Source organism: Trachemys scripta, chromosome 1 (assembly GCF_013100865.1).
Source record: "Trachemys scripta elegans isolate TJP31775 chromosome 1, CAS_Tse_1.0, whole genome shotgun sequence".
Classification (NCBI taxonomy): Eukaryota; Metazoa; Chordata; order Testudines; family Emydidae; genus Trachemys; species Trachemys scripta.
Genome location: NC_048298.1, coordinates 26090605 through 26117994, shown reverse-complemented (window position 1 = coordinate 26117994; position 27390 = coordinate 26090605). Strand labels below are relative to the sequence as shown.

Here is a 27390-nt window from a genome sequence, read left to right as displayed (position 1 = left end):
ATTACTTGGTGAGGTGGAAAAGAATGGGTTAAAAACAGTATGGGAATGTGCATCATATAACATGTCTCTTGTTTACTTCCATCTTTGTACTCAGTGTTGTCAGAATAGCTCAGGGCATAGTATTTTAGCTTCATTGCTTATCTAGATCCAGTAGGGGGAGCTCACAACATTGTTTTGTCAGCTTTAAAATGTCTCTCATAGGTGATTGAACTAGATTTTAAAAAAATCTAGAACCTGAAGAGTATTTTGCCACAGGTTGAAGGGGACACATACTCTCTTCTGGGCACATGATTCTCATTGTCATTAATGGGGAAATCCTGCCCACAGATGAACAGGAGACGGTCGCAGAATATTTTAAAATCGGATCCAAATTTGGGCCTAAATTGTCTGTGAATCTCTTTTCTGTTTGCCCTCTGCTGACTAGAAAGAGTGGCATTAGAATGAAGAGGTCTGGAATGTTTCACTTGTGCACATGTGCTTGAATCCTGTTAGCTTTGGCTCTTTTGCTCAGTGTAACAGTTAAAACAACCGCTTATTGAATGGAGAATGATGTTGGTACGTGTATACATGTGTAAAGACAAAGACCTCTAGGGCTATAGAAATCTGCAGTGTCTAAGTGGAATGCAATGAGGACAACAGATCCTCACATGCAATCCATGTATATGAAAAAACTGTCCTTTCAGTAAGGGTTCATACAAACGCCATACTCTGTGCTGTGAAAATCAAAAAAATGCCTTTGAAAGAGTCAGTACCGTAATAGTAGGACCTCTTGAGGAAAGATCTAGGATCTTTCTAGGTTCCTTTATGCCAGGTAAGCCACTGATATAACCATTGATATAACCAGGGGGAATTCCTACAGAGCAAAAACTGAGGAAGACAGATGTAGGCTATCTTTTTAGGACCCCCTCCCGAGTCCTGGTGTAGGGGCCATGCAAGACCACAGAGCAAGCACCTTGGAGATTCTGAGCAGTGCTGCATCTGGGGAGAGACTTCCATAACTTAGACCGGTGTTCCTCAACCTGCGGCCTGAGGGCTGCTTGTGGCCCAATCATCACACAGCTGTAGTAGCCCATGTGACACTCTAAGGGCCTTACGGGTAGTATGTAATGTGGATGTGGCCCACATAACACATATGAGGCCCGCAATAGTAAATAGGTTGAGGACCTCAAACTTAGACTCTCTTGGGCTGTCTAAGGTGTGCTGGGTACTGCTTCAGCCGCCAGAACTGCCTAGAATCAGGAGGGTGCAAAAGTGGCTTAAAGCTACTTATTCCTCTCTTCCCTCTAGTTGTGAATTTGTGCTGTGCCTCTTAGAGTAGGTCTTCACTGCAAGTGAAGGTATGTATGTAGCATGGAAAGACATATCCATGATAGCTTTAATTTAGCTAGCATAGGTAACAGTATGTAGACATGAGAGTATGGGCTAGCAACCCGAGTAGACACCTAGAGTCTTCATCAGGCTTGTACTCAGGCTGTTACCCCAAGAACAAGCCTGTGCCACAATATCTTCACTACTATTGTTACCTGCACAAACTAGATTAAAGCTAGCATGGAGATGCAGAAACAAACAGACCTTCTCGTTGCAAAGAAGACATATCCTTAAGGGTACACACCATAGAATCTCACCATCATTATTTTCCTGGGGTAACAATTTTCAGGAAGGTTGCAATCCTTTCTTAAAACTGGTCTCAGTAGCTCAGTATTGGATAATGTTGTGAGTGAACTAATGCAAAACAGATTACTTTGTATATGACATAGAATTCCAGAGAAGACAGCAGATCAGTGGTCCATTGCTTTATACAAAATTGGCTGTGAAAATAATATATTTAATTCCTTTTTCAAAAATGAGATTAGTTACAATCTCAAATCGGGAAATGCCCCAGGTGATATTGCATGTTTAGCTGAACTTTGACCCCTTGTGTGTCTGCACTCTAATTGTCTTTAGCTAGGTGATCATATTATTGCTCAAATACTATAATATACTTCTTTTCCTACCACCTTAGGGCTTGTCTGCACAGTGCCGTAGTCTGCACTGGCAAGGATGTAAATTCCGATGTTCACCAGCATGTCGGACATTGCCTGGCCTGTGTGGTCCCTGCTAGCACACGCTAAAAGTTCCATAGTGCACTTCAATGTAGTTTGTTTTCTTCAATCAAGCAGACAAAGATATAACAAGATCCAATGGCTAGAAGTTGAAAAAAAGCACAAGCTGGGGAAGGAAGATTGAAATTTATGACTCGGACGACAAAAGACAGAATACATGTGATGCTTCATTGAGACAGACAATGAGAAGCCAATAAAACTAGAAGGTATAGAGTTAAAGTCTGTACAGTTTAAATATTTCAGTTCAGTGTTAAGCTGTGATAGGGATGTGGATGTTAGGAGTCATATGAAGAGCACTTGGTGCAAATGGAGGGAGTTGACAGGAATTCTCTTCAATAAGAATATGCCAAGTAAACTAAAGAACAAAGCATATAACACCATGATTAGGGCAGCTATGATGTATGGGTTGGAATGCTGGCCAAAAAGTAAGAGAGAACCATTGCTTTATACTGCTGAAATAATAATGCTCAAGTGGATGCTGGGTAAGATGAGAGCTGGCAGGCTACTCAGTGAAATAGTGTGAGCCATGATGCAGGTAGTCCTTATGGAAAAGCTGAGGGAGTATCAACTAAGGTGGTTGGGTCACATGAGACGATGAGGTGCAGGATATGTTGGTCTAAGAGTATGTGATCTAGCGGCCACAGGACAAAGACCACGAGGAAAGCCCAGAAAAAGGTGGTTTGAGTTGCTGAAGGAGGACAGAAAGAAGGCTTGTGTCTGCTTGGAAGATACACTCGACAGCAATGCTTGGAGACAAAGAACAAGAGCCGCCAACCCCAACTAGCAGGACAAGGCAAAGGCAAAGAACAAGAACAACATTGAAATTTAGTATAGCAACAATCCACACTGAGGAAAGTGTCTTGGACTGTATTTGGTCAAACTTTAGAAAAGTTGAATCTTGGGTAGAATCCTAAGTTTGCTTAATGGTTTCAGTTCTTGACTATTGCTGACACTGTTATTCTAGCTATAATATAGCTATTTTCTCCTTGTTTCCTGCCTGCTACCATAAATTTGAATTAGAGATTTAGTTGTCACAAGAGGAGGAGGAAACATTTTATCACTTTCCCTGATAGTGTACCTTCCCTGTTTCTGCTGGAGGTCTCATTGGAGAACCTGAGAACTGGGAACTTTTTCAACGCTATACTGATGGAGTTTGTTGAATGTTTAACAGAGATCTTTCATCTGAATTGTTCAGCAGGTGTTAGAATTAAGTTAAGATGTTAAAATTAAAATTTTCCCTTTTATATTCTCAAATTTCACTTTTTTAGTACTTGTAATATCATAATCCTACTAGTTCTCTAGTCATCCATAGTGTTACAAGAAAAACAAACAAAAGAAACAGTTTGATTCCTTTTATATTTTATTATTCTGTTTGCAGAAGCATCTAAAATGTGCTAGACTCTAAATACAAAGAAGAAATAGTCCCTGCCCCAAAAAACATAGTAAAAAAGAGCAATAATCCTCTCCTCCTCCTTCCAGGAGCTCCTGTAAGGTCCAAGGGTATGTCTGTGCTGCAATCAAAGGTGTGATTGCAAGCGTGGGTTGGTATACCTGTGCTAGCTTTCATCTAGCTAGCAGGTTAAAAATAGCAGAAAAGACATGGTGGCACAGGCTGGGAATGCAAGTATGTACCCACAGTCCTCAGAGTGTTCGTACAGCCCATGCTGAAGCCCGCACCATGGTATCTTCACCATATTTAGCTGTACTAGCTAAAGTTAGGTAGTGTGAGTACACCAACTCATGTTGCTCTCACACCTTCAATTGCATTGTGGGCATAACCTGTGAGTTAAAAGTTCCATAATCCCCTATGACCTGAACAGGGATGCATCTTGACAAACCTGCAGTTACAGGTAAGTAACCTCCTCTTCCTAATTAAATCTCACATTCCCCTTTCTGGGGAGGTAAATAAGTGTTAGTATCCCCATATCACAGATGAGAAAACAAGGGTTAAGTGACTGCCCCACCATCATACAGCAAATACTGTACCCATCACACCAAAGCTAGGTCTTCTGGCTCACCAGCCGAGTGCCTTCCATTGCCACTCATGCAAGTCATTCACCTTTTCTGTGTTTGTTTGTTTGCCTGTCTCTCAAATGAGCTTGTTAAAAATGCTTTGCACTTTCATCTTTAGAGATCAAAGCACTTGCCAAAAGGGGTAAGCAAGCATGAGCAGTCCCATTTTACAGACAGCATAATTAAGCACATTGATTTGAAGCGATTTTTCTGTCATTACAGTAGCTGTCCTTATCTTTCTTTTCATTTTGTTGTTGACACATTTGTTGAGTATTATTACTGTTGTACTTCTGTCATCTGTGGTCTTTTTAGATTGACTAAATAGCATCATATAAAATACCTTAAATGAATTGCACCTGGTTGACCCAACAAAAGATTTTGCATTTCAAGTTATCAAAAACTACTCTTCCCTTGTACATAGAGGTACATCACTAATGTTATTGCCTCTGAGTAAACAACAGTTTGCCAATAAAAACACCCCCCAGAATTCCAGGAGGAAAATGTATGCAAGTTCCCTGATTCCTGCCAATAAAGCCCTGCAAGAAAAACTTGTAATTAAACTTGACCTTGTGCAAGAGTAAGGTTTGATTAATCATGGTGTGCTACTGTTAACATAGTAAAATGGGAAGGAAAAGGGACTAGGTTGTCCACAACCTTCAGACCAATCTGTCTCTAATTACCTGTCTACTTTTAATTAATAGAAGCTTCCGTGAATGTCTGCAATAGTCCTGTGTAATCTGCATAATAAATATTACCATAGCTTTTCCATTTACTGTTTAAGAACCATCTCACATACCACTGAAATGCACCCACCTCTGGGAGGAAATATAACTGTTTTTAACAGGTGCATCATGACAGTTTGGACTATAATTGAATACCACCTTATCCAGTTGAAACTATAGGAACATTTAGTTCAGCAGATTGCAGTTACCCAAACTGTCACTTGGCCAGCAGGGGTCTTGCAGTAAATGCTGCATGATTTTTAACTGACCCCTGCAGGTTACAACTTCATTCTTATATTTAATAAAAAGATAACAAGAAGTGCAGTGCTTCCTAGCACTATGCTGAGACATACTTTATTTATTTATTTCCATTAGTGACCTTGATGTATTAGCTGCTTTCCAAAGAAGGGAATGTCCCTGACTGACTCCTTGGGAAGTATAGCCTACTTTAGTCACCTGACTTTTTCCTTGTAGATATCCTTCTACACCAGTCACTGAAGATCCACCAGCCAATCCTGGAAAATGTATGCTGAGCACATGTTCTTCACATCTTTATTTTTTTTTGGGGGGGAGGGGAATTTGGCTCTTTCCAGTAATTTAATAGTGAGGTTCTAGACATTTTATCTACTGTCTCTTGTGCAGTTATCCTGGCAAAACATCTGCATCGTTACATAAATAAAAGATGCTCCAAGGGAGCTCTGGTTTCTCCTGTTAACTACTGCGAAACATCTCACACAGCACCCTGCCCCTCCCTGACCATATAGCAAGTGTGAAAAATTGGGACGGGTTGAGGGGTAATAGGCACCTATATAAGAAAAAGCCCCGAATATCAGGACTGTTCCTATAAAATCAGGACATCTGGTCACCTTACCCCTGCCTCAAGAAAGAATGAATAAATAAATAAAATCAGTCTTTATCTACAAATATGTATATCTGTTACTCCTGCTGCTTTTAATTTTGTACTTTGTTTCAATATTACTTAGTTACTTGACTTGTATAAATAGTTTTTTAAAAAGCAGCACTTTTCAAAGTGCTTGTTGTTCTTGGCACAGGATCAGTTCTGGTGTCCAACTGGTAGGACCTGAAACTTGTTGTTTAATAAGTGCCTGTAGTCAAAACAGTTGGTGTATGCAACGACTGATCTGGTATTTGTTGCAGCAGGTCATCTGCCTGATTTCTAACCCATGCACAATATCTAATCACGTTGCTGTATTTCTCTGACGGAGGCCGTGGTAATGTGAATCATTTCACGTTCCAAAAGTACAACATGTTTACAGTCATCGTAGAATCAGATTACGTTGGCAGCGCGTTCTTCTCTGTAAGTGGTTTCAGTTTACATTTCGTCTTCTAGTAGGGTATTTGCATAATTTTGCTGATCCTGCTTTATTTATAGACCTTTTTAGAAACGGGGAGTCGTTTTAGCTGTTTAATTTTAGGAAGTGGTACTTGTATCTGTTGCAAATAAAGAAACGTGCAGCTCAGAGGTTGTTTTAGCACTGGATAATTAATTTCCAAATGATGTCATTTGACCTAGTCTGGAGTGTATACTACTTGCACTGCTTTTTATCAGAACAACAGTACTTTTCTTTGAATTGGCTGTTTATTTCCTTTGTCAGTTTACAAGAAGGATCAAAATGAAACTGACTGTGCCATTTCCTTTACTGCGCACAGTGTAAGGGTGGATACAGTTTGCGGATATTGTTTCCAAACGTTTCAACTGGACTTGGAACAGTTATTTTGTCAAACTCTCACTGGTAAAGTTATCCTTGGATCGTGCAACACTCTGCTGTGGTTTGTTGGCATCAAATCTGAGTTTATTTTTATCTAGCCTCACATATTTGGTTTTGTAGGGTTTTTTTAGATTGTTGCTACAAAATGAAAGTGCTTACAAGGTGATTATGAGCTCTGGTTATGAAGCAACTGCCAGTTATTGCAAGATGACACTCTCTGCCAATACTTCAGTTGTTCAGTTTTCTGGCTCCTAACTAGAATTGTTTCGGGGAGGGGGAGTTCGTTGTTGTTGTCGTCGTCGTTGTTTTTAATTAGAACTAATGCCAAGCACATTTTCAAACTCTGACCTGGAATTAATACACTGTAGAAAATTTCATACAATATTTACTGAAATAGTAGTTAATAAATTGCTCAACTTTGGACAGTGAATAGCTGTGTAATTAAAATTCAGAGTATAGAACTCAGAGAAACAATATTTTGTGTGTGCACTCTGTACGGAATTATCATGAGTAAGTAGCACATTAATCTGTATAACGCTTATGGTATAACAGTTTAATAGACCAGAATCACATTGTAAATGAGATACTACACTTCATTGAACCATTGGTTAAATATTTTAAACAAAGATCGATAAATAGCATTTATACTATACTGAAGGTCATCTGATTGTTCAGTCTGACCTGATGTAAATAATTTGACCACAAATCTTGTACAGCTCAAGAAAGACAACGAAAAAAAGGACATTTCTATAGTGATAAATGTGGACACTAAGGTGAGTCTTACTGTATTGTAACTGTTTACTGCCAGCAGAATATTTTTAATACATTTTTTTCAGCAATTCAGTTCTGCTTATTCTAATGGAATGTAATACAGAACTATGAACCAAAGTGCTGAGTTTACTGAATTATTCATGAATTAAATTGAAAATGAATATACCATTTTCACCCTCTTTGGTAGATTGCCTTTTTATTTGACTTTTTGAGGATTATAATCTTGAGACTGGAAAGTTTAAAAAAAAAAAAACACTAAGTTTTTGCTTTAGGCTCTGTCTACACAGGAAATCAAATCATGGTAAACTGCAAATGTGTTTGAACATGACCGTTGCTTCATAAATAAGGTTCTAGCATGTTTTCTCTGACTTTGTGCACAGAGATTTTTTTGGCCTGAGAACTACTTCCAGGCAATACCAAGAGAGACTGAGGTTTTTCATTTGGTAATGGTGTTTGCTTTTCTCTCCCACCCCGGCCAGAACTGTCCCGGTCTGAGCCTTCCCCTTCTACCATTTACAACACTTTATGATTTTGTATCTCCCATTGATGCACAAGAGACTGTTTTGAAAACTGAATCTTTTGTCTTTTTCCTAGAATTGTTTGTGTTAATGGAGATAAGCATTGTGGATGAAAGAGGGGTTTACTGTCACATACTTGTTTTCAGTCTCCCTCAGTTAAAAAACTGAGGTTTTAACATCAAAATACGATCTGTTTAGCGTACACTAAAACAACTGTAGGATCCAACTTTTTAATCTAGTAAAATATGAACAGTTGACACAACTCATTAGAATTAATAAGCATGGACTGAGTACATTTGGGTTTGTCTCCTCTGTACTTCAGAGACTACCTCATATTTTATCCCAGGAGTGGAGATCAGCAGGGATGCTTGATCTTATGAATGTAGTCGTCAGAGAGCTAGGAACGAGACATTCTCAGAGGCAGGTTTTCAACTTTGGAACTTGCTGCATTTTTGTCCCCTCTTTCTCACTGACACTGGTTGGACAGAATCTGAGTTTGCTGACCTTCAGAGCACGCTGCATTTCCATTTTCTTATGTTTTTTTGAGGAGATGGAATTGAGGAGGAAGGATTTTAATCTTCAGTTTTTGTGCATTTGAACGTTCTTATTGATTGTCATTGTGTCAAAGTGATTATTAGTATATTTTTAAAATTATGGATCTGTATAAGCAAATAGGTTGAGCACGTGCTATTGTTAAAAATAAATAGCCTCTCATGTCACTAGGTAATTGAAACTCATTCACTCTGACCAGGAAGTTTAGATGTTGCTCTTCCTGCAGAATAGTTGTTGTTTCCCAAAGACCAGCCAATGAATTTCCAGGGGAATTAGTAAAGTGGTTCAGAGACCAGAGCTTGAGGATTTGAGCTGTTGCAGCAGAGGGTTTGGGAAAAGTAGAGGATTGCATCGTGTGGTGGTGCATGAAAGAGGGCTGGAAACTGAGAGCAGTGCTGGAGATTCAGGGATCATCCAGTCTTGCTCCCCAAACAGCATAAAGACATCACATCTGGTGTGCACAAAAATCTAATTTGGCTGGGACAATTGGATTACATCCGTGTTTCCATGGGACATGGAGAGTTTGCTGGAACAGTTTAATGATCATTTGCAGTGCTATTCCGAAAAAGGAAACTTAATTGTATAGCAATAAAATGAACTTTAGGATCTCGTAATAAAATTTTAAATAAAACTAGCTTCAAGTTGTTTATTATATTTTTCTTTCTTAAAATGCATGTACGTTAATCTAGTGGGGGAAAGTTGAACTCTGTTCTCAAAGATTAACGCTGCTAAGATGTTAACTCCTTGGCAGCAGAAGCCAAACTTTGTTGCTGTGAAGTCAGTTGCTGCAGTGGATGAGCAGAAACCCACAGGCAAGCACAAAAGGATTAATGCTGTAAAGGATCGCAGATCTGCTTGTATTCTATCTGACAGATTACAATGCTTGTGGATTTAACAGTAGTTCTTTTATAAAATAATTGAACTATACTTAGTTATTTATGGGTAATGCGAACATATCAATTTACAAACACTCCAGTAAATACGTGATGTTGTCTCCCAAATTTTATACCTACTCAGGTGAACAAATGTATTTATAGCATTGCAAGATATCTGCAGAAATTGCAACAGGTGTGGAATTCAGTTTAGCATTATAATTACTTGTATTGATTTATCAGAGGCACATATCTAGCATTAGTTACTTTTATAGGACTTTTTAAATAAAAACAGAAGTGTGCTTGCTAGGATGACTAGGTTATTTGATGCATGTACAGTGATTATGCTATTTAACGTGAACATGTAGGACCTCATTTTCAACAGGTTGTACGCAGATAAATTCGCTTGCACTTCTGTGCCTAATTTGCATGCACAATTACCACAGGTGCATGTAGAAATCCCATTTTTACATGGACAAATTGCCAGTTACATCCTTATTGGATATTTGTGTGTGCAAATATCTAATGGGAGAGTACAAATTGTATGTGCATTTTTGTGTGTGCAGTTGTGGTTTTTCTTTTTTCCGTTCTTTTTATAGGCTATGTATTGGCAAATCAATAGAAATGTAATCTGAAAAATAAAACAAGCTTAAACAACCAAGTTTAATTTCCAGGAACTTGCAAAGGGAAGAATGCAGCCATTCTATTTAGGCAACTGAGTATGACAATGGACGTGATATTTTCTTTTTCATATGTATAGGGAGGTATATATTTTTCCATTTATTTCCAAGCAGTCCTTAAGGTATTTTCAGCTGAGGCCAAGTAATATTTCTGGTAATTCTTAAAGTACCTGCTGAAAATGTGGAAGGTTATTTATAGCCATGTTTTGTTTGTAGGTATTCAAAGATATGGAAGGAAATGCCAGATATAGCTGTCAGTACAGATCACAAGAAAGTCGGCCATTCTCTTATGCTTTAGGTAAAATATTAAAAATTGTCCTGGTAACCTTTCTTCCCTTCCCCCAAACACATACACATTTTAAAAATGGAGGGATAAACTATTATATATGAACATAGTGCTCCTTATTTCTGACATTTCACATAAGTTACAAGTGCCATTGTGAATGTATTGCTTTGCTCTTGGGAATTAATCGATTGGGAAAGTTTTTGATGGAACAAATCAAACTTGCTTGATTGAAAATTACATATAATGAGGACTATATAAAAAAAATCGGACGCTGCTCATGTATGTGATTCTTTAGATGACTCTAAAATACTCATCATCTTAAATGGTCAATATCTGTGTCGGTAAATTAACCTGAGTGTCTTTCTTTCCAGAAGATTTATTTTAATTATCTATAAATGGGATATATCACCCTCAACTACTACATCCTTAGGTATAGTGCTTAAGGTATCATTTTCTAGAAGGCAGTCAGTCTTGACAAGACTATTAGCTGAAGTGATAGTCTGAGCAGTCCATGTTGAATATTTAAGGAGGAAAAGGTTTTACCAACAGTTTTAATTCACAGGGAGTCTGTCATTGTAGAGGTTCTTGGTTGGTTACATAACAGCACCTTGTCATCAGAATCTCAATAGGGTAGTGGTAAAATTTAGACTATAATTCAAACTTGTTTTGTTTGGCAGGACAAGGTAGATTAAATTAAAACATTTGCAGTAAAGGAATTACAAGATGTTACACTGGTCCACAACCAAATCGCATAAAATAATTAATATGGTTTAACTAAATAAGAAAAGTAACAGTACCTTTCAAAAATGACTTATTGCAAGTAAAACTGCAATGTCAGAAATCTGAAATATAAAATCAGAAGAATAATAAAAGGTGATCTGACAAGAATATTTTTGAAAAATTTAACTTGTGCCTTCTTTTTATTTATTGATGTTTGTAAGTTTATTCTTTTACTACTTTTTATTAACTTTAAAAAATTGGAATGTCAAGTTTGGTGTTCCTTGAGCTGTTGGAGGACCCCTGGGAATAGGATGACCAGATAGCAAGTGTGAAAAATCAGGACGGAGGTGGGGAGTAATAGGAGCCCATATTTAAAAAAAAAAAAAAAAAAAAAAAAATATTGGGACTGTCCCTATAAAATCGGGACATCTGATCACCCGACCTGGGAGGTCTCAAGGCATGTTTATCATGAGTCTGACAACTTACTTGAAGGGTTGGGGGTGGGGTGTTGAATCTTTGAGAGGCTTCCTTTATTCAAAGTGTTGTTTAGTCATTGATGTTAAATAGGTTTCTAACAAAAACAAAAAACTTTAAAACCTTCTGACTAAAACTCATTTCCATTTCTTTGAGCTCTTGTAATATTACCATTGCACTGGTTTTCCAGGCATCACAGTCTTCTAAGCTAGACAGAACCTGAATGGCCACTGTAAAAAAACATGCAAGGAAAAAACTGGGGTGGATGGAAAAGAATCTTTTCTAGCCACTTTTATACATGATAAAGAAGCAAAAAGGAGTACACCTCCACTTTTGTCCCCCTTTGCACACCACCTCTAAGTATTCAGTGTATAGTTCCCAAGCACTGCATAGATGTCTGTCTACCATAGATATTATTTTATTCTTTGCTTCTTCAGTGGAGGGCAGTGCCATTGGTTATTGGAAATTAGCAGTACTGGTGACATTTAGGAATTTGTCTTGCTTCCAACTAAAATCAGTGGTAAAATTCCCATTACGTCAGTGAGAGCAGGATCGGGCCTTTATGGGCAGAGTGAGTGTGGGGAAGGATGGGGAAACAACAGGGGGGAGGGATAGCTCAGTGGTTTGAGCATTGGCCTGCTAAACCCAGGGTTGTGATTTCAATTCTTTAAGGAGCCACTTAGGGATCTGGGGCAAAATCAGTACTTGGTCCTGCTAGTGAAGGCAGGGGGCTGGACTTGATGACTTTTCAAGGTTCCTTCCAGTTCTAGGAGATAGAATATCTCCATTAATTTTTTTATTTTATTTTGTACACAGTTGTTTTTGTTTCATATTTACCCATTGGCATTATGACTGATTTCAACAATAATTAACTAGTGTAATGTTGTGTGCTGAAAGCCTCATGATTTCAACACTGAATGGTATAACTTCATCTTTTTTAACTGCTTTTATTTAACTTTTTTGCCTGTGAAATGCTTTAAAATGTATTCTTTTGTCCATTACAGAACGAAGACACAATTCAATGTGTAAACCTTCCCCATCTCCAGCTTCTCCACCCTCCAATTCCAGGACATCACTAGTACAAATTAAACAGAAATCCTGTATCAGCGGCCATAACCCTGTCAGCAGCAACTCAAAGCCATTCAAAACTCCCAAAGACAATCTACTTACCTCCACTAGCAAACAGCACACAGTCTTTCCTTCAAAAGTATCAAGGGATAAACCATGGTAAGTACCATTACAGTGGATAGCTGATTTGTCTACGCGTGTTTATTTGTATGTTTATTTTAAAACCTGTTTGTGTAGCTCATGGTCCTCTAAAGAATATACGTTTTCTTCTCTTCTGAATGCATAACCTGAGCCCAGAGATTTCCTATGGGGGGAAATGGGGAATAAGTGTTGTGTTGTTTCTATACATATTTCTATAAAACCTGACCCCAGGTGTGTGGCGATAGATAAAAACTCTAGGAGGAAAGAGGAAGATTGAAGGTTCACCTTCCTAATATACTATAAAATGTTCACTTCTCAGAGATATAGAGCAAGGGAGATGTCTTTTAAGTTTGGTAACTTAGATCCATAGAGCCCGTGGACCATCTGACATCACTTAGGCCGACCTTAAAATTAATATGCTTAAATAGTAAAAACAAGATTTTCAGTAGTGCTCAGCATTGGCTTCGCTAAAGTCAATGAGGGCTTGTCTTCTACAGCCCTACCACTCGTTTTGGGCACCAGCTACCACTGAACCTCATTGTTTAAGTGCTGACAGTATGGTTCATGCTCTGTGAGACTGCATAGAGCAAAGTACAATTTGTAAAAATCGCTGTTCTCTAGGTCTTTCAGCGTGGATGGTATTGTATATGCATTTAGGCTGTGAGATCTTTGAGGCAGTCCTCTTACATCTTAATGTTACACCGTCAGTGTTTAACAAACTAATTGAGCACAGTGGAGTTGTGACAATGTAAATAAAGGCTAAATTTGTATTTTAAATCTTAAGAAACTAACTTGTCTTCAGTTATATGGAAGAAGGATGCTTTTGTGATTAAGGCCTCAGACCAAAGACATCTGGATTTAGTTTCTGGCTCTTAGGATATGTCAGCACAGCAAGTGGAAAGGTGCTTCCAGTGTAGATACAGACACATCTAGCTCTGCCTGAGCTAGCATGCTTACAGGTAGCAGTATGGCTGCAGCAGCTAGGGTTAGCCTCCTGAGTTCATACCTGGGGGGTTAGGCAGGATTGTACTCAGACAGCTAGCCTGAGCCACCACCCGTGCCATCCAGCCATGCTGCTATTTTTAACATGTTTGCTCAAGCAGAGCTAGTGTGTCTGTCCTCCGCATGGGAAGCACCCTCCTAGTTGCTGTGTAGACATTACCTTACACAGTTGTGGTTTTTTGTGTGTGTGACCCTGAGCAAGTCACTTAATCTGTCTGTGCCTCAGTTCTCCATCTGTAAAACTGACATAGTAGTACTTTCTTTCTCTTTGTCCTGCCTACTTCTGTTTTAAGTTCTTTGGGACAGGAGCCTTTCTTATTATGTTCAGATATAGTACCTAGCATAATAGTGTCCTGATCTAGGTTGGGGTCTCTGGGTGCTGTTGTTACACAAATAATAATTAATAATCAAATGCAGTGTTTCTTGCTATGTTCTACAAACCATTTGTGCAGTGAGACAGAAAATATCAACTCATCCAAATCACTTTAAAAAATACCAGGTCACATTTTTCTCTCTGATATATTGTGAGCGATTCACATTGAATTCAAAGGGAGCTGCTTCCATATATCTTCAGAGTTTAGCGTATTGCAATTATTTTTAACGAACTTAGTTCAGTTTTGACTTTTTTTAACGGTTAAAAGTGGTGAGTGTCCCAAGCAATTATGGTGCTAACATTGACTGAAAATAGTAAACTTGACCTTTTAGACTACATATAAAAGAGATGAGGTACAGGTTATCCCAGATCGAATGTAACTGCTTTCCAATACTGTGACAATATAGTACTACTGATCTCATGCTGACATTTTTAGTATCCTTACACAAGAATAAGACTTTTTAAATATTGTTTGAGATTAAAAAAAAAAACTCTTGTAAGCAACAAAATACAAATGGCTTCAAAGTGTTCACATTACAGACCACTGAAATGTTCCTAGTTCTGCTGTTACAAAATAGTAACCTACACGGAAAGATTTCATCTCATTGGCTCGTCTTGTGCAAGCATGTAATATGGGGGCTTTTGTTAGTACCCACACACACACACTCACCCATGGTGAGATGTGGAGTTACTTTAATCTGGCTCCATCCATTTTATGTCATCATGCCCAAGTCTGTGTTTGTTATGACCTAAGACTTCCTGGAGGGGTCCTCAGTAGTCTCTGCCCCTTTCAGGATTATGGGGAATCAGAGGTTTCGTGGCTGTAGTGGGGGCTGATCAACCCTAGGTTTCCTGGATTTAAGACTTTTTTCCTCCAAAAGCCCCTGGCTGGAGTTAGTAGTGGAACCCAGGTCCTCCCACTCCACTGGGTTTCAGCTCAGGGACCTTGTTTGGAACAGCCAAAACCAGTCCTCCTCAGTCCCTTGCTGCTCCCTGAGCTTCTTCCTACCTCTCCTCGGCTCTAGGTTTCCCCAGCCTTGTCCTGCTTCCCCCTCTTTGGAATGTTGATTTGTCTCCCTCCTGCAGCTTCTCACCAGTCTGCAGGAGGGAGCCTCTCTCTGCAATGCCTGTGCCCCTCTGGCAGGTGACCTGCCTTCCTCCTTTGCAGCCTTCCTATCTTCAGAGCTATTGTGGGGCTGCCAGTCACTTCTGGCTGAGCAGACAGGCAGTTACTTCGTTAACTCTTTGGGTGCCAAACCAGGAGAAGTGTGTAGGCCTTATGGCAAAATATTTGTTAGCCATAATTCATGTCCTTCACAGTGCCAGCAGATGGCCTTCCATAAATCAACCAAAGCCCAGTGCAGAACAGCATACCCAGTGCATGTTCACCTGGCTGGCTTTATTCAAAAAGTTCGAAAGCAAAATAAACATTTCCACCAAAGCAGAATAGGAAACATTTATTGAAGATAGAGAAGATAAATCAGTTCATTTAATGAGCTAGTGTGTAGCATTTGATAACACTTAGTGTTTCTATCTAAAAAGCAGACGATGTGTTTATTGACTAGTCCTCACAACATTCCTGTGTGGTGGTAAGGAAGTCTTGTGTAATCTCATTTTACAGATGGAAAAACTGAGAAATATTGAGATTAAAGGATTTGCCCAGTATCACAAAGCAAGTCAGTAACAGAGTCAGGAACTCATGAGATTTTTTTCTCCCAGTCTTGTGTGTAGCATTCAAGATCACACTGCTTCTCCAAAAAACAAAAAAACAACAATAACAACCTCCCTCTCCCCACCCCCCAAAACCCATGCCCACTCCACGTTTTAACACTGGTCTTCCTGTGCAGGTTCCAGCCTCTTCCATGGCAAAGTTGCAAGCTTCAGGAAAGTGAGGACTGATTTTTCTTTTCACTTGGAACTCACGAAAAGAAGGTCTGATTATAAAGTATTAGAAGATACTGACTATTCAGTAGATGGTTTCAATTTTAAGGAGAAATTATTCATACAGATTTTAAGGTTTGATGGGACCATTTACAGTATTCTAATCTCACCTCCTGCATAACATAGGCCATAGATATGTATCAGAGGTGTAACCGTGTTAGTCTGAATCTGTAAAAAGCAACAGAGGGTCCTGTGGCACCTTTAAGACTAACAGAAGTATTGGGAGCATAAGCTTTCGTGGGTAAGAACCTCACTTCTTCAGATGCAAGGCCACAGAATTTCAACCAAATCCTGGATCAGGCCAATAACTTGTGATTGAACAAAAGATATCTTATAGAAATAAATATCCAATCAAGAAAAAATAGTAAAAATAGTTTTAAATAATAACTTTTACTAATTGTAAAGACAATCACTAGTCTCTTCTAAGTCAACCCAATTGCTTGATCTGATAAGCTTTCTAATCACCTGGGTCTAGGCCGAATCTATTCACTGTTGATAGCTCAGGATCTATAATACATGCTCCTAGGCTCTGACCTCTTATCTGACCCTTTCTTGGGATATGGGACACCATTGCACAGCTGCAGTAGATGTCTGGATGTCTGAGACCTCCAGAATCCCCCGTCACTTACACATATTCCCTCAGAGCTCCACCTACAATGTGGACACTCTGTGTGTCTAGTTAAACCCTTTCTGTGACCATGTGGCAGGAAAGCAAGGAACACAAGCTTAGCAGAAGAAACTCTGAAGCGGAGACCTAAGTCTTTGAGTGCCCGAGAGTTACAGATCTTTGAAAACAGCAGAAGTTCTGAGACGCATCCTCCCCTATTCTGATCTCACTCTTCTTGTGAGTCTGAGGTTTGTTAGGCTGAGATGAGTCCATCCTGCTCACTCTTTCCTGCAAGTTCTCCTTTTGTGTGGCAGTGGTCGACTGCCTTGCACAGAGCAGAACTTATTCTTAAGTAGGATGATCTCTCCTCTGTGCTATGTGTCCAACTGAGACGCCCAGCCCCACATCCACCTTGTCATGCTTTCCCCATCTACAGACCCCCTGAAATCATTGTTCCAGAGGGGCGGGTCAGCAGCTGAGAGACAATCTAAGTCAGGGCCCTAGATTGCTCATGTTGATAGTTTATTTGTGATACTCCTTCAACAAGGTATCAAGAATCTTTCCTGGATAGGGGCGGTATTTGTAATGTGGTATAATATGCTGCTGTCAGGCAAGATCAGACATCTGTTCAATATATAATACAAAATGCAGTTCATAATTTAGACTTATCCCATTCATTCACAGTCTCACTAATGCTGTATACAGAGGTAATACCACCTCCCAGCTGCTACTCCACATTCCCCTAGGATCACAGTAGAGGCAGTTCTTGATTCAGTCCTACGTGGAGCACAGGATCTGGTCCAAGAGGTCAGTATAGATGAACTGCTGAGTAATAGCAATCATAATGTAATTAAATTTAACATCCTTGTAGGGGGAAAATACCAAAGTAACCCACCACAGTAGCATATAACTTTAAAAAGGAGAACTATGCAAAAATGAGGAAGCTCATTAAAAGGAACAGTGGGTGACCAGGTGTCCAGATTTTATAGGGGCAGCCCTGAAATTTGGGGCTTTGTCTTATATAGGTGCCTATTACCCTCCACCCCTTGTTCTGGATTTTTCACACTTGCTGTCTGGTCATCCTTGAACTGTCACAAGAGTGAAATGCCTGCAAGATGCTTGGAAACTGTTGGGGCCTCTATTATGGTGTTTTTAAACTAAATGTATTCCCCAAATAAAACAAAAAGAGTAAGAGGACCCAAAAAAATGCCTCCATGACTTTGCAGAGTAAGAGAGGCCGTTCTAGGCAAAAAGGCATCCTTTAAAAATTGGAAGTCAAATCAAAGGCCATGTCTACACTGCTACTTATGTTGGCAAACGTATGTCTCAGGGGTGTGAAAAAGCACATCCCGGAGCGACATAAGTTTCACCGGTATAAGTGGTAGTGTGCACAGCACTAGTTATATCAGCGGGAGAACTTCTCCCATCAATATAGCTACCACTGCTTGTTGGGAGTGATTTAATTATGTCAATGGGAGAGCTCTCTCCTGTCAGCATAAAGCAGCTACATGAGAGATCTTACAGCGGCGCAACTGCATTGGTACAGTTGTGCTGCTGTAAGTTCTCTAGTGTAGACATAGTCTTAGGCCTTGTCTACACTACAAAGTTTTGTCGGCAAAAGTTATGCTGCTTTAATTAAAGCGTTTTAATTAAAACCACTGTTGCATGTCCACACTAGCTCCTTGTGTCGGCAGAGTACTTTCACACTGAGAGCTCTTGCATCGACACAGAGTAGTGCACTGTGGTAGATATCCCATTATGCAACTGGCCCACAGGGTGCTTTGGGAAGGATTTGCAATGCCTTATGGGGCAGGTATAGCGTCACATGATGCAAGTTTCTCAATCCCATCCTACTAGGGTGACCAGACGTCCCGATTTTATCGGGACAGTCCCGATATTTGCTTCTTTGTCCCGTGTCCCGACCAATGTTTGGTCGGGACACTGGACAAAAAAGAAACTTTGCCTTCCGCTCTGGTGCTCGTGCCTCCCGCCCCGGCTCCGCCTCCTCCTTCTCCTTCCCCCATTGGCTCCCTCCCCAAATCCCCGTCCTGGCCCCGCCTCTTCCCCAACCACGCAGCATTCCACCTCCCTCCCAGGCTTGCAGCATGGCGGCGCAAGCCTGGAGGGGAGGGGGTGGCGGTGGTGCCTGGATCCTGGAGCTGGTGAGTCAGCTCCGGCACCCGGGCACCGGGCGGGCAAAGGGGGGCTGGCAAGGGAGGGAGATGGGGGGCTCAGCTGTGAACACTCCCCCCCACCCTCCGCGACAGAGGGCTTCTGCCTGGGCTGCTGCACCCGGGGCCAGGAGCACAGCCTGGAGGCTGCTCCAGCCCTGCAGCCCGTGGGGCAGCGTGGTGAGTCCGGGCGGGGGCAGCGCGGAGCGGGCAGGGGCCCGGTGGGCAGCACGGGGGTGTGGGCCGAATCCCTGCTGCTGCCAGGGAGCCCCGCGCCTCTCCCTCCCGCTCGTGGCTGCGGCTCATTCCTGGCGGGACGCACCCCCCCGGCCTGCCCCACGCACATGCGGCGCGCGTCCAGCTGCTCCTTCCCAGCGGGAGGGAGACTAGGCGCAGGAGACGCGCGCCGCATGTGGCCGGGGCAGCGGGAGGCGCGTCCCGCTGGGAAGGAGCCACAGCCGCGAGCGGGAGGGAGAGGCGTGGGGCTGTTTGGCAGCAACAGGGATTCGGCCCCTGCCACCCACCCGGCTCCTGCCTGCTCTGCGCTGCCCCAGCCCGGACCCACCACGCCCCGCATATGCCCGTGGCGGGCCGGGGGACAGGAGGCTCCGCTGGGAGGGCAGCGCGCGGGGCCGGGGCCTGCTAATGCCCCTAAGGCCCCTTTAAAACTCCTTTTTTTTTTTTTGCTCCACCCCTCCCTTTTTTGCTCCGCCCCTCCCCTTTTTTTTGCTCCGCCCCCGTCCCGATATTTTATACTACTAATCTGGTCACCCTACATCCTACCAAGGGCATCCTAATAGGTTGTCAGCTGCTTTTTCAACAGAAACAGGTGGGCGGGGAGGAGAGGTGAGTGGTTGTCTGGAGCTGGGAAGACAGCAGGCTGACCGACCTATCCTGAGGCAGGAGGAGGGGGACACACCCCCCACGTCAGCCCCCAGCTCTGCTCTGCACAGCAGTCTCTCCCGAAGTAGCCCACTCTGCTTGCCTGCCTGCCTATGGTTCTGTGATTCCTTCTGAGTTCTTCCACAGCCTCTTCAGCTGTCGGGAATGGCATCCTCAGCAGCTCTGTGAGCTCTCCACACTGAGGAATGTCAAAGCAGCACAGCAGTTCCGTGTGTGTCGTTGTCCTCCTCTCTCTCTCTCCACTCCCCCTCCGCCCTTTGGCTCCCTGCAGCCGCAGTCTGCCTGCCTCTGTGTTTCTAGTGCAGAGTAGAACAGGAGCATTCCAAAGATTTTCTCTTTGTTCCCAAAATGGAGCAGCACGCTCAGCTGTCAGATACTTCCCGGAGCTTTGAAAGGGTAGCAGAGATCAAAACAAAGAGCACAGCGGTCACAGCAGGCATTATGGGATACTGGCATAAGCCAGTTCTGTCGACAAAACAAACAGCAGTGTCTGCACTGATATTTTGTCGCTTTAACTTTGCCGCAAAAGACTTTATGCCTCTAGTTGAGGTTTTATTTTGTCGTCAAAACAGCAGAGTTTTGCCTCCAGAAGTAGCTTTGTAGTGTGTACACCTCCCCTGTTTTGTCAGGTCTTAGTGAGGAAAATAGAAATGAATGTAAACTACAGCAAATCAAGTGTAAATAAGTATAATAAGGCAGGCCAAGAAAGAAGTTGAAGAGCAACTAGCTAAGGACACGAAAACTAACAGCAAAAAAAAAAAAAAAAATTGAGCTGCATCAGAAACAAGAAGCCTACCAAACAATCTGTGCGGCCATTGGACAATTGAGGTGCTAAATGAGCACTCAAGGAAGACAAGGCCATTGTTGAGAATCTAAATCAGGGATCGGCAACCTATCAATTCACTCTGATTTAAGGTTTCACGTGCCAGTAATACATTTTAATGTTTTTAGAAGGTCTCTTTCTATAAGTCTGTAATATATAACTAAACTATAGTTGTATGTACAATAAATAAGGTTTTTAAAATGTTTAAAACCCAGGCAGTGTGAGTGCCACTGAAAATCAGCTCGCGTGCCGCCTTCGGCACGCGTGCCATAGGTTGCCTACCCCTGATCTAAATGAATTCTTTGCATCAGTCTTCACTGCGAAGGTTGTAAAGGAAATTCCCACACCTGACCCAGACTGAGGTGTCAGTAGAGGAGGTTTTGGAACAAATTGTTAAATTAAACAGTAGTAAGTCCCCAGGACCAGATGGTATTCACTCAGGAGTTCTGAAGGCACGAAGTTACAGAATTGCAGAACTACTAATTGTGCAATGTAACCTGTCACTTAAATCCGTCTCTGAACCAGATGACTGGAGGATAGGTAATGTAACACTGACACTTTTTTTTTTTTAAGTCTGCTGATGTGATCCTGCCAATTACAGGCTGGTAATCCTAATTTCAATACCAGGCAAATTGTTGAAATTATGGTAAAGAACAGACTTATTGGACACATAAACACCATATATTGGGAAAGAGTCAACATGCTTTTTGTAAAGGGAAATCATGCCTCACCAATCTATTAGAATTCTTTGAGGGCACCAAAAAGCTTGTGGACAAGGGTGATCCAGTGGATATAATGTACCTTGACTTTCAGAAAGCCTTTGACAGAGTCCCCACACCAAAGGCTCTTAAGCAAAGTAAGCAGTCATGGGATAAGAGGGAAGGTCCTCTCATGGATCAGTAACTGGTTAAAAGATAGGACACAGGGTAGGAATAAATGGTCAGTTTTCACAGTGGAGTGAAGTAAATAAGGTCCCCAAAAGGACCTGTACTGGGACCAGAGCTGTTCAACATATTCATAAATGATCTGGAAAAAGGAGTAAAGAGCGAGGTGGCAAAGTTTGTAGATGATACAAAATCACTAAAAACAGTTAAGTCCAAAACTGACTATGAAGAATTAGGGATCTCACTAAACTGGCTGACTGAGCAACAAACCGGGAGATGCAATTCAGTGTTGATAAATGCGAAGTAATGCGCATTGGAAAATGTAATTCCAATTATACGTACAAAATGATGAGTCTAAATTAACTGTTAATACTCAAGAAAGAGCTTGAGTCATCATGAATAGTTCTCTGAAAAAATCTGCTCAGTGTGCAGCGGCACGCAAAAAAGTTAACAATGTTAGGAACTGTTAGGAAAGGGATAGATAATAAGACAAAAAATACCATAATGCCTCAATACAAGTCCATGGTATGCCCACACCTTGAATACTGCATGCAGTTCTGGGCGCCCTAACTCAAAAAAGATACATTAGAATTGGAGACCGTACAAGGACAACAAAAATTACTAGGGTATGGAATAATTTCCATAAGAGGAGAGATTAAAAAGGCTGGGCCTGTTTAATTTAGAAAAGACACAGCTAAGGGGAGGTTTGTAAAATCATGAAGGGTGTGGAGAAAATGATTAAGGAAGTGTTATTTACAACTTCACATAACACAAGAACGAGGGATCACCTAATCAAATTAATGGGCAGCAGGTTTAAACCAAACATAAGGAAGTATTTCTTCACAGAATGCACAGTCAACCTGTGGAACTCGTTACCTGGGGATGTTAGGAAGGCCAAAAGTATAACTGAGCTCAAAAAATCATTAGATAAATTCATGTAAGTTAGGTCTATCAATGGCTATTAGTCAGGATGGTCAGATGCACGGCCCCATGTTCTGCATGTCCCTATACCTCTGGCTGCTAGCAGCTGGGCCGGGACGACGGCGGATGGATCACTCAGTAAATTGATTGCTCTGTTCTAATCATTCCTTCTGGAGCATCCAGCACTGGTCACTGTTAGGAGACAGGATACTGGGCTAGATGGACTATTGGTCTGACCTAGTATAACCATTCTTATGTTCTTAGCCATTGAATCACTCTGGGTACTCCATATTTTTTTGGTTATCCCTAAGTCCTTTTTGGAGCTGCAGGCTTCCAAGATTCAGTCCCCTGTCAAACAAGTATGGCCTACGTTCTTTGTTCTTAAATTCATGACCTTGCATTTGGCTGCATTAAAACACATGTCCAAATCAGCCTAGCTTACTGTGCAATCTCACTGTAAAACTTACCTGTCATTGTTTACTACTCCAATTTTTGTGTTGGCTGCAAACTTTACTAGCCGTGATTTTATATTTTCTTCCAAACTGATAAATCTGTAGATTAGTATTTCACCAATAACATAACCTGCAGGACCCCACAAGAAACCCCTGATGGATAATGATTTTCCATTTCCAGTGACATTTGGAGAACCATCAGTTAGCCATTTTTAATCCATTTAATATGGGCTACCAAGATTTTGTATAGTAATAATTGCTTAATCAGAGTGTTGTACAGTACTAAATCAGATTATATTACGTTAAGCAATAACCTTTGTCAACCCAGTTTATAATCTCATCAATGAACACTATCAAAGTTGTTTTCAAGGCCTCTATTTTCCATAAAAATATGTTGACTTGTCTTTTAATTCTTTAGTGATTTACCCAGAATCAGTGTCACATTGACCAGTCTATACTTCCAGGGTCATCCTATTTATCCTCTTAAATACTGGCACAGCGTGAGCTTTTTTCCAGTCCTCTAGAACTTCTCCAGTATCCTAAGATTTGCTGAAGATGAGCTTCAGTAGTTCAAAGAGCTCTCAGCCAACTCTTTTAACTCTTGAGTGAAAGTTGTCTGGTCCAAGAGATTTTAAAATATTTAACTTTAGTAGCTGCTGTTTAATATCCTCTGGTAGTTACTGTTGGAATAGAAAGTATTTGATGATCACTGTAGGATGTGAATACGTCATTCAGCTTCTTTCCAAATACAGAATAGAATATTCGTTACTTTTGCCTTTTCTGAATTATTGACAATATTTTTGCATTATTGTTGACAATTTTACTGTTCTTTTCTTGTAGTATTGTAAGGTCTTGTCTATATGAACAATTACTGGGTGGCACAAGGGGATGTGAATCTACCCCGTACTATCCTGCCATGGACTACCTGTCCATATGGACTCTGCTGACACTCATTAACATTTAATTAATGTGCTTTGATCTAGCACTGTTTCAAAGAGTATTAGTGCAGTAAGGCCCAGAGCTCCCACCAAGATTGGAGCCTCGTTGTGCTGAACAAATCTAAAATAAATGACAGATAATGTCCCCAGAAGCTTACAATCTAGACTGGGACAGGTTGTAACATGTGGATAAAGATCGCAATGCAAGTGTGTGGGGAAACAAGTGTGGCAGTAATAGAAAGCCAGAGTTGTATATATTAGCTAGTTGTATAATTTTCTGACATTGCAGTTTTCTTTTAAATAAGTGAACAAGAGATCTTTAATGAATCGCTAATCATCTGTCAGTCTAGCCATCATTATTAAGCACTTTATTGTAAGCTGGGTACAGATGGGTCTTAAGAAGAAATTTGTGGGAGGACAAGAGTAATGGCTCTCCCATCCAAATACTTAAAATGTATTTTCAAAAAGCATCTTTAAAAAAAAATATCGCAAGAGGAGACTTTATCCACCTGCTTTTTAGAATGTATGCTTCAGCCGGGTGCCAGATGTTTTCTTTTGCTAAGTTTCAGGAACGTTAACAATTAAAATGTAAAGCTCTCTAGCATAGGAAGTTGGGTTCTGTGCTGCTATGCAGAAACTTTGGCTGGATTCTTGGTTCTAGGGCCTAACAGGGCCCAGAAATAAAGTGATTGGTGCCTTATCTTGCTTAAAGTTCTGCAATGTTGGGCTACAAAATGGTGTGTGAAAGGCTGGGGAAATAGTCCTCTGACATAGATGTGGAAGGTCTCCTGGTGAAAAGTGTTTCTGAAAGATAGGAATTTTTTTTTTTTAACATAGACATAAAGATTTTAAGTCCAGAAGGAACCACTATAATATCTAGCCTGACCTCTTACACAACACCGGGCAAGAAACTTGATCTTCTAATTACTGTCAAAATAGTCCTAAAGTCTTTGAGGATAGAGGTTTTATTTATTTCCACTTCTGCTTTCCACATTAGAAAAAATACTATCCTAAGTAAAGTAGCAAAAAGTACCTGAGATGTGTTACATAGTCATTGATTTTTTTCTCTGCTTCTACACACCAATATGTCTGCATGGTACCTGCACAAAAATCATGGCACAGTTGTAGATTCAATCCTTGTGATAGAGAGTTAGGATGTGTCTACACTGCAAACTTTTGCCAATGCATATTACATCAGCATAAAGCTGCCACAGTTAGCATGTTGCTTGTGTGCGTGCGTGTTTGGCTCTTTGCGTCGGCGCTGCCCATGCTCACCACACGTGCTTGTGTCAATGCACAGTGCGGTGCACCATGGGTAGGTTACCACCATCCTGCACGCTCTTTGGGAAGTTTTGGCAATGCATGTTAGGGCAGAAACAATTCACACAGGGGCGACTGAGAGCCCCAGAAGTCAACTTCCCAGCATGCAACTCTCCATCCCATAATATCTATAGCCCATAATTTTTGCAGCATTTTAAAAAATCCGATGAACCCGTGCAGCCCACCTCGCTGTCTGCCATCTCTGACAGGAGCATTGAGCCTGCAGTGCTCTGCACTATTGTCATGAGCATTGCAGGCACAGGGACACATGATCCTCCCTTATTTGCAGAGCCACAAGAAAGAACCAAATCAGTGGGGAATATAATGAATTTGTTAAGGACTGATTGCTGTGGGACATAGTGAGAACTAATTCAAGTTTGGAGGTGGTATTCATGGAGCAGCTGCAGATGGTGGAGTTCTGCTTCTGGGCCCGAGAAATGAGCACTGACTGGTGGCATCACATCATAATGCAGGCTTGGGATGATGAGCAGTGGCTGCAGAACTTTCGGATGCATAAGGCTACATTCCTGGATTTGTATGCCGAGCTCGCCCCAGCCCGCCAGTGCAGGGACACCAGAATGAGAGCTGCACTGACTGTGGAGAAGCAAGTGGCGATCGCACTTCGGAAGCTTGCCACACCAGATTGCTGCTGATAAGTGGGAAATCATTTTGGAGTTGGAAAATCCACTATGGGGACCGTTGTCATACAAGTGTGCAGGGCTATTAACTGTCTCCTGCTGTGCATGACTGTGACTCTTGGCAACGTGCAGGACATTGTGGATGGATTTGCAGCAGTGGGGTTCCCGAACAGTGGTTGGGCGATAGCACTCATATCACTATTTTGGCACCTGCCCACCTTGCCACAGAGTACCTCAATAGAAAGGGCTACTTTTCTCTGGTTATTCAAGCATTGGTAGATCACCAGGACACTTCACCAACATTATTGTTATCTGCTCAGGTAAGGTGCATGATGCTCACATCTTTAAGAACACAGGACTGTTCAGAAGGCTACAAGCAGGGACTTTCTTTCCCAACCAGCAGATTACCATTGGTGATGTTGAAATGCCAATAGTGATCCTGGGGAACCAGCCTACCACTTGCTCCCCTGGGTTATGAAGACATACATCGGCCACTTGGATAGTAGCAAGGAAATATTCAGCTACTGGCTCAGCAGGTGCAGAATGACGGTTGAATGTGCTCTTGCTACGTTGAAGGGATGCTGGTGGTGTTTACTCACAAGATTGGATCTCAGTGAAAAAGTCATCCCAATGGTTATAGCTGCCTGCTGTGTCCTGCATAATGTCTGTGAAGCAAAAGGGGAAAAATTGCCAGTGGAGTGGAGTGGGAGCGGCTGTCTGCTGAGTTTGAACCGCCAGACCAGATGACTATTAGAAGAGCTCAGTGTGGAGCTATAGGGCTCAGGGAGACTTTGAAAGAGCACTTTGACAGTGAGCCAGAATAGTGCATAGTGGTGTTTTGGGGCCCACTAGAAATTGTGTGGTGCTTGGTATACACCTATGAATATAATGCAGTCAATGCTCCTATTAATTTTGTGGTGCATGCTGTACATTTATGATTATTATGTTGTTTTTTTCACTGATCCTGAGCTGTCACGTTGTACAATAACAAGTAAGTAGGTGCTTTCAGTACTGCTAGGCATTCTGCAGCATATGTTGTGAACTAATAAAGATGAACTGTTTTCCAAACAATAAAATTTTGAGTAATGAAAACCCTGCAAAAAATTCTGTCCTAGTTAAAAGTAAATACATTTAAAACTTAATAAATTTATGGAATAGAGCTTAAGAAAGAGAGAGAATATTTATGGCCATTTTTGCTACATGTATAGCAACTGTGGCTCTTTCAGGTCAGTGTATGTGAAGCTATGGTTGTCCTTAATGTCCTCAGGTGTGGAGTGGTCGGGGTAGGGATGTGATGCGACGTGGAATGTTGAGGAGGGGTGAAGGGAGGTGCTATAATGGTGTTCTCCGTGGACAGAAAAGGGAGGTAAACCTGTGGTTGTTGAACCTGTAGGTCCACAAGAGTGTGCAGAATCTGCGTTTGCTGCTGGAGAAAAACCCCATTGTGTCCTGGTGCATCTCCCTCTCCTTTTGCTGGTGTGACTCCTGGGCCTGTCTCTGTCTGCTCTTTCCTTCTTCATACAGTTTGCAACATTCACCCTCCAGGCCCTCTACTCTTGTCTGATGCAGCTCTGGCTTGCAGGATCTCTCTGAACATGTCATCCCAAGTCCTCTTCTCTCTCCTCCTTATCTGGTTCAGGCATTCTGCGAGTGTGGAAGGGGAGCCCCCTCAAGGCCGCAACAGCAGCAGCTACAGATAAAACACACAGAGGTAACACTGTCAATATAGTCACAATGGAAAGTGGAAGTTAAGATTCAGAACTCCCTT

General features: G+C 41.4%; 1 protein-coding gene across 7 annotated transcripts in view; it reads left to right on the top strand.

Moving 5' to 3' along the window:
- ATXN7L1 (ataxin 7 like 1) overlaps positions 1–27390 on the top strand; it is a 166194-nt gene that overhangs the window by 84278 nt on the left and 54526 nt on the right. For 4 of the 7 annotated variants that reach the window (XR_004645242.1, XM_034766478.1, XM_034766464.1 and 1 more), the window contains one exon: positions 12445–12667. Coding sequence is in view for 5 of the 7 variants with exons in the window: in XM_034766478.1 (XP_034622369.1) it covers positions 12445–12667 (223 nt within the window). In the remaining 2 variants the exon portion in view is untranslated. Of the gene's footprint in view, positions 1–6005; positions 6156–10187; positions 10259–12444; positions 12668–17272; positions 17380–27390 lie in introns of those variants that run through there. The other 3 variants (XM_034766503.1, XM_034766495.1, XM_034766521.1) reach the window with 3 other exon arrangements.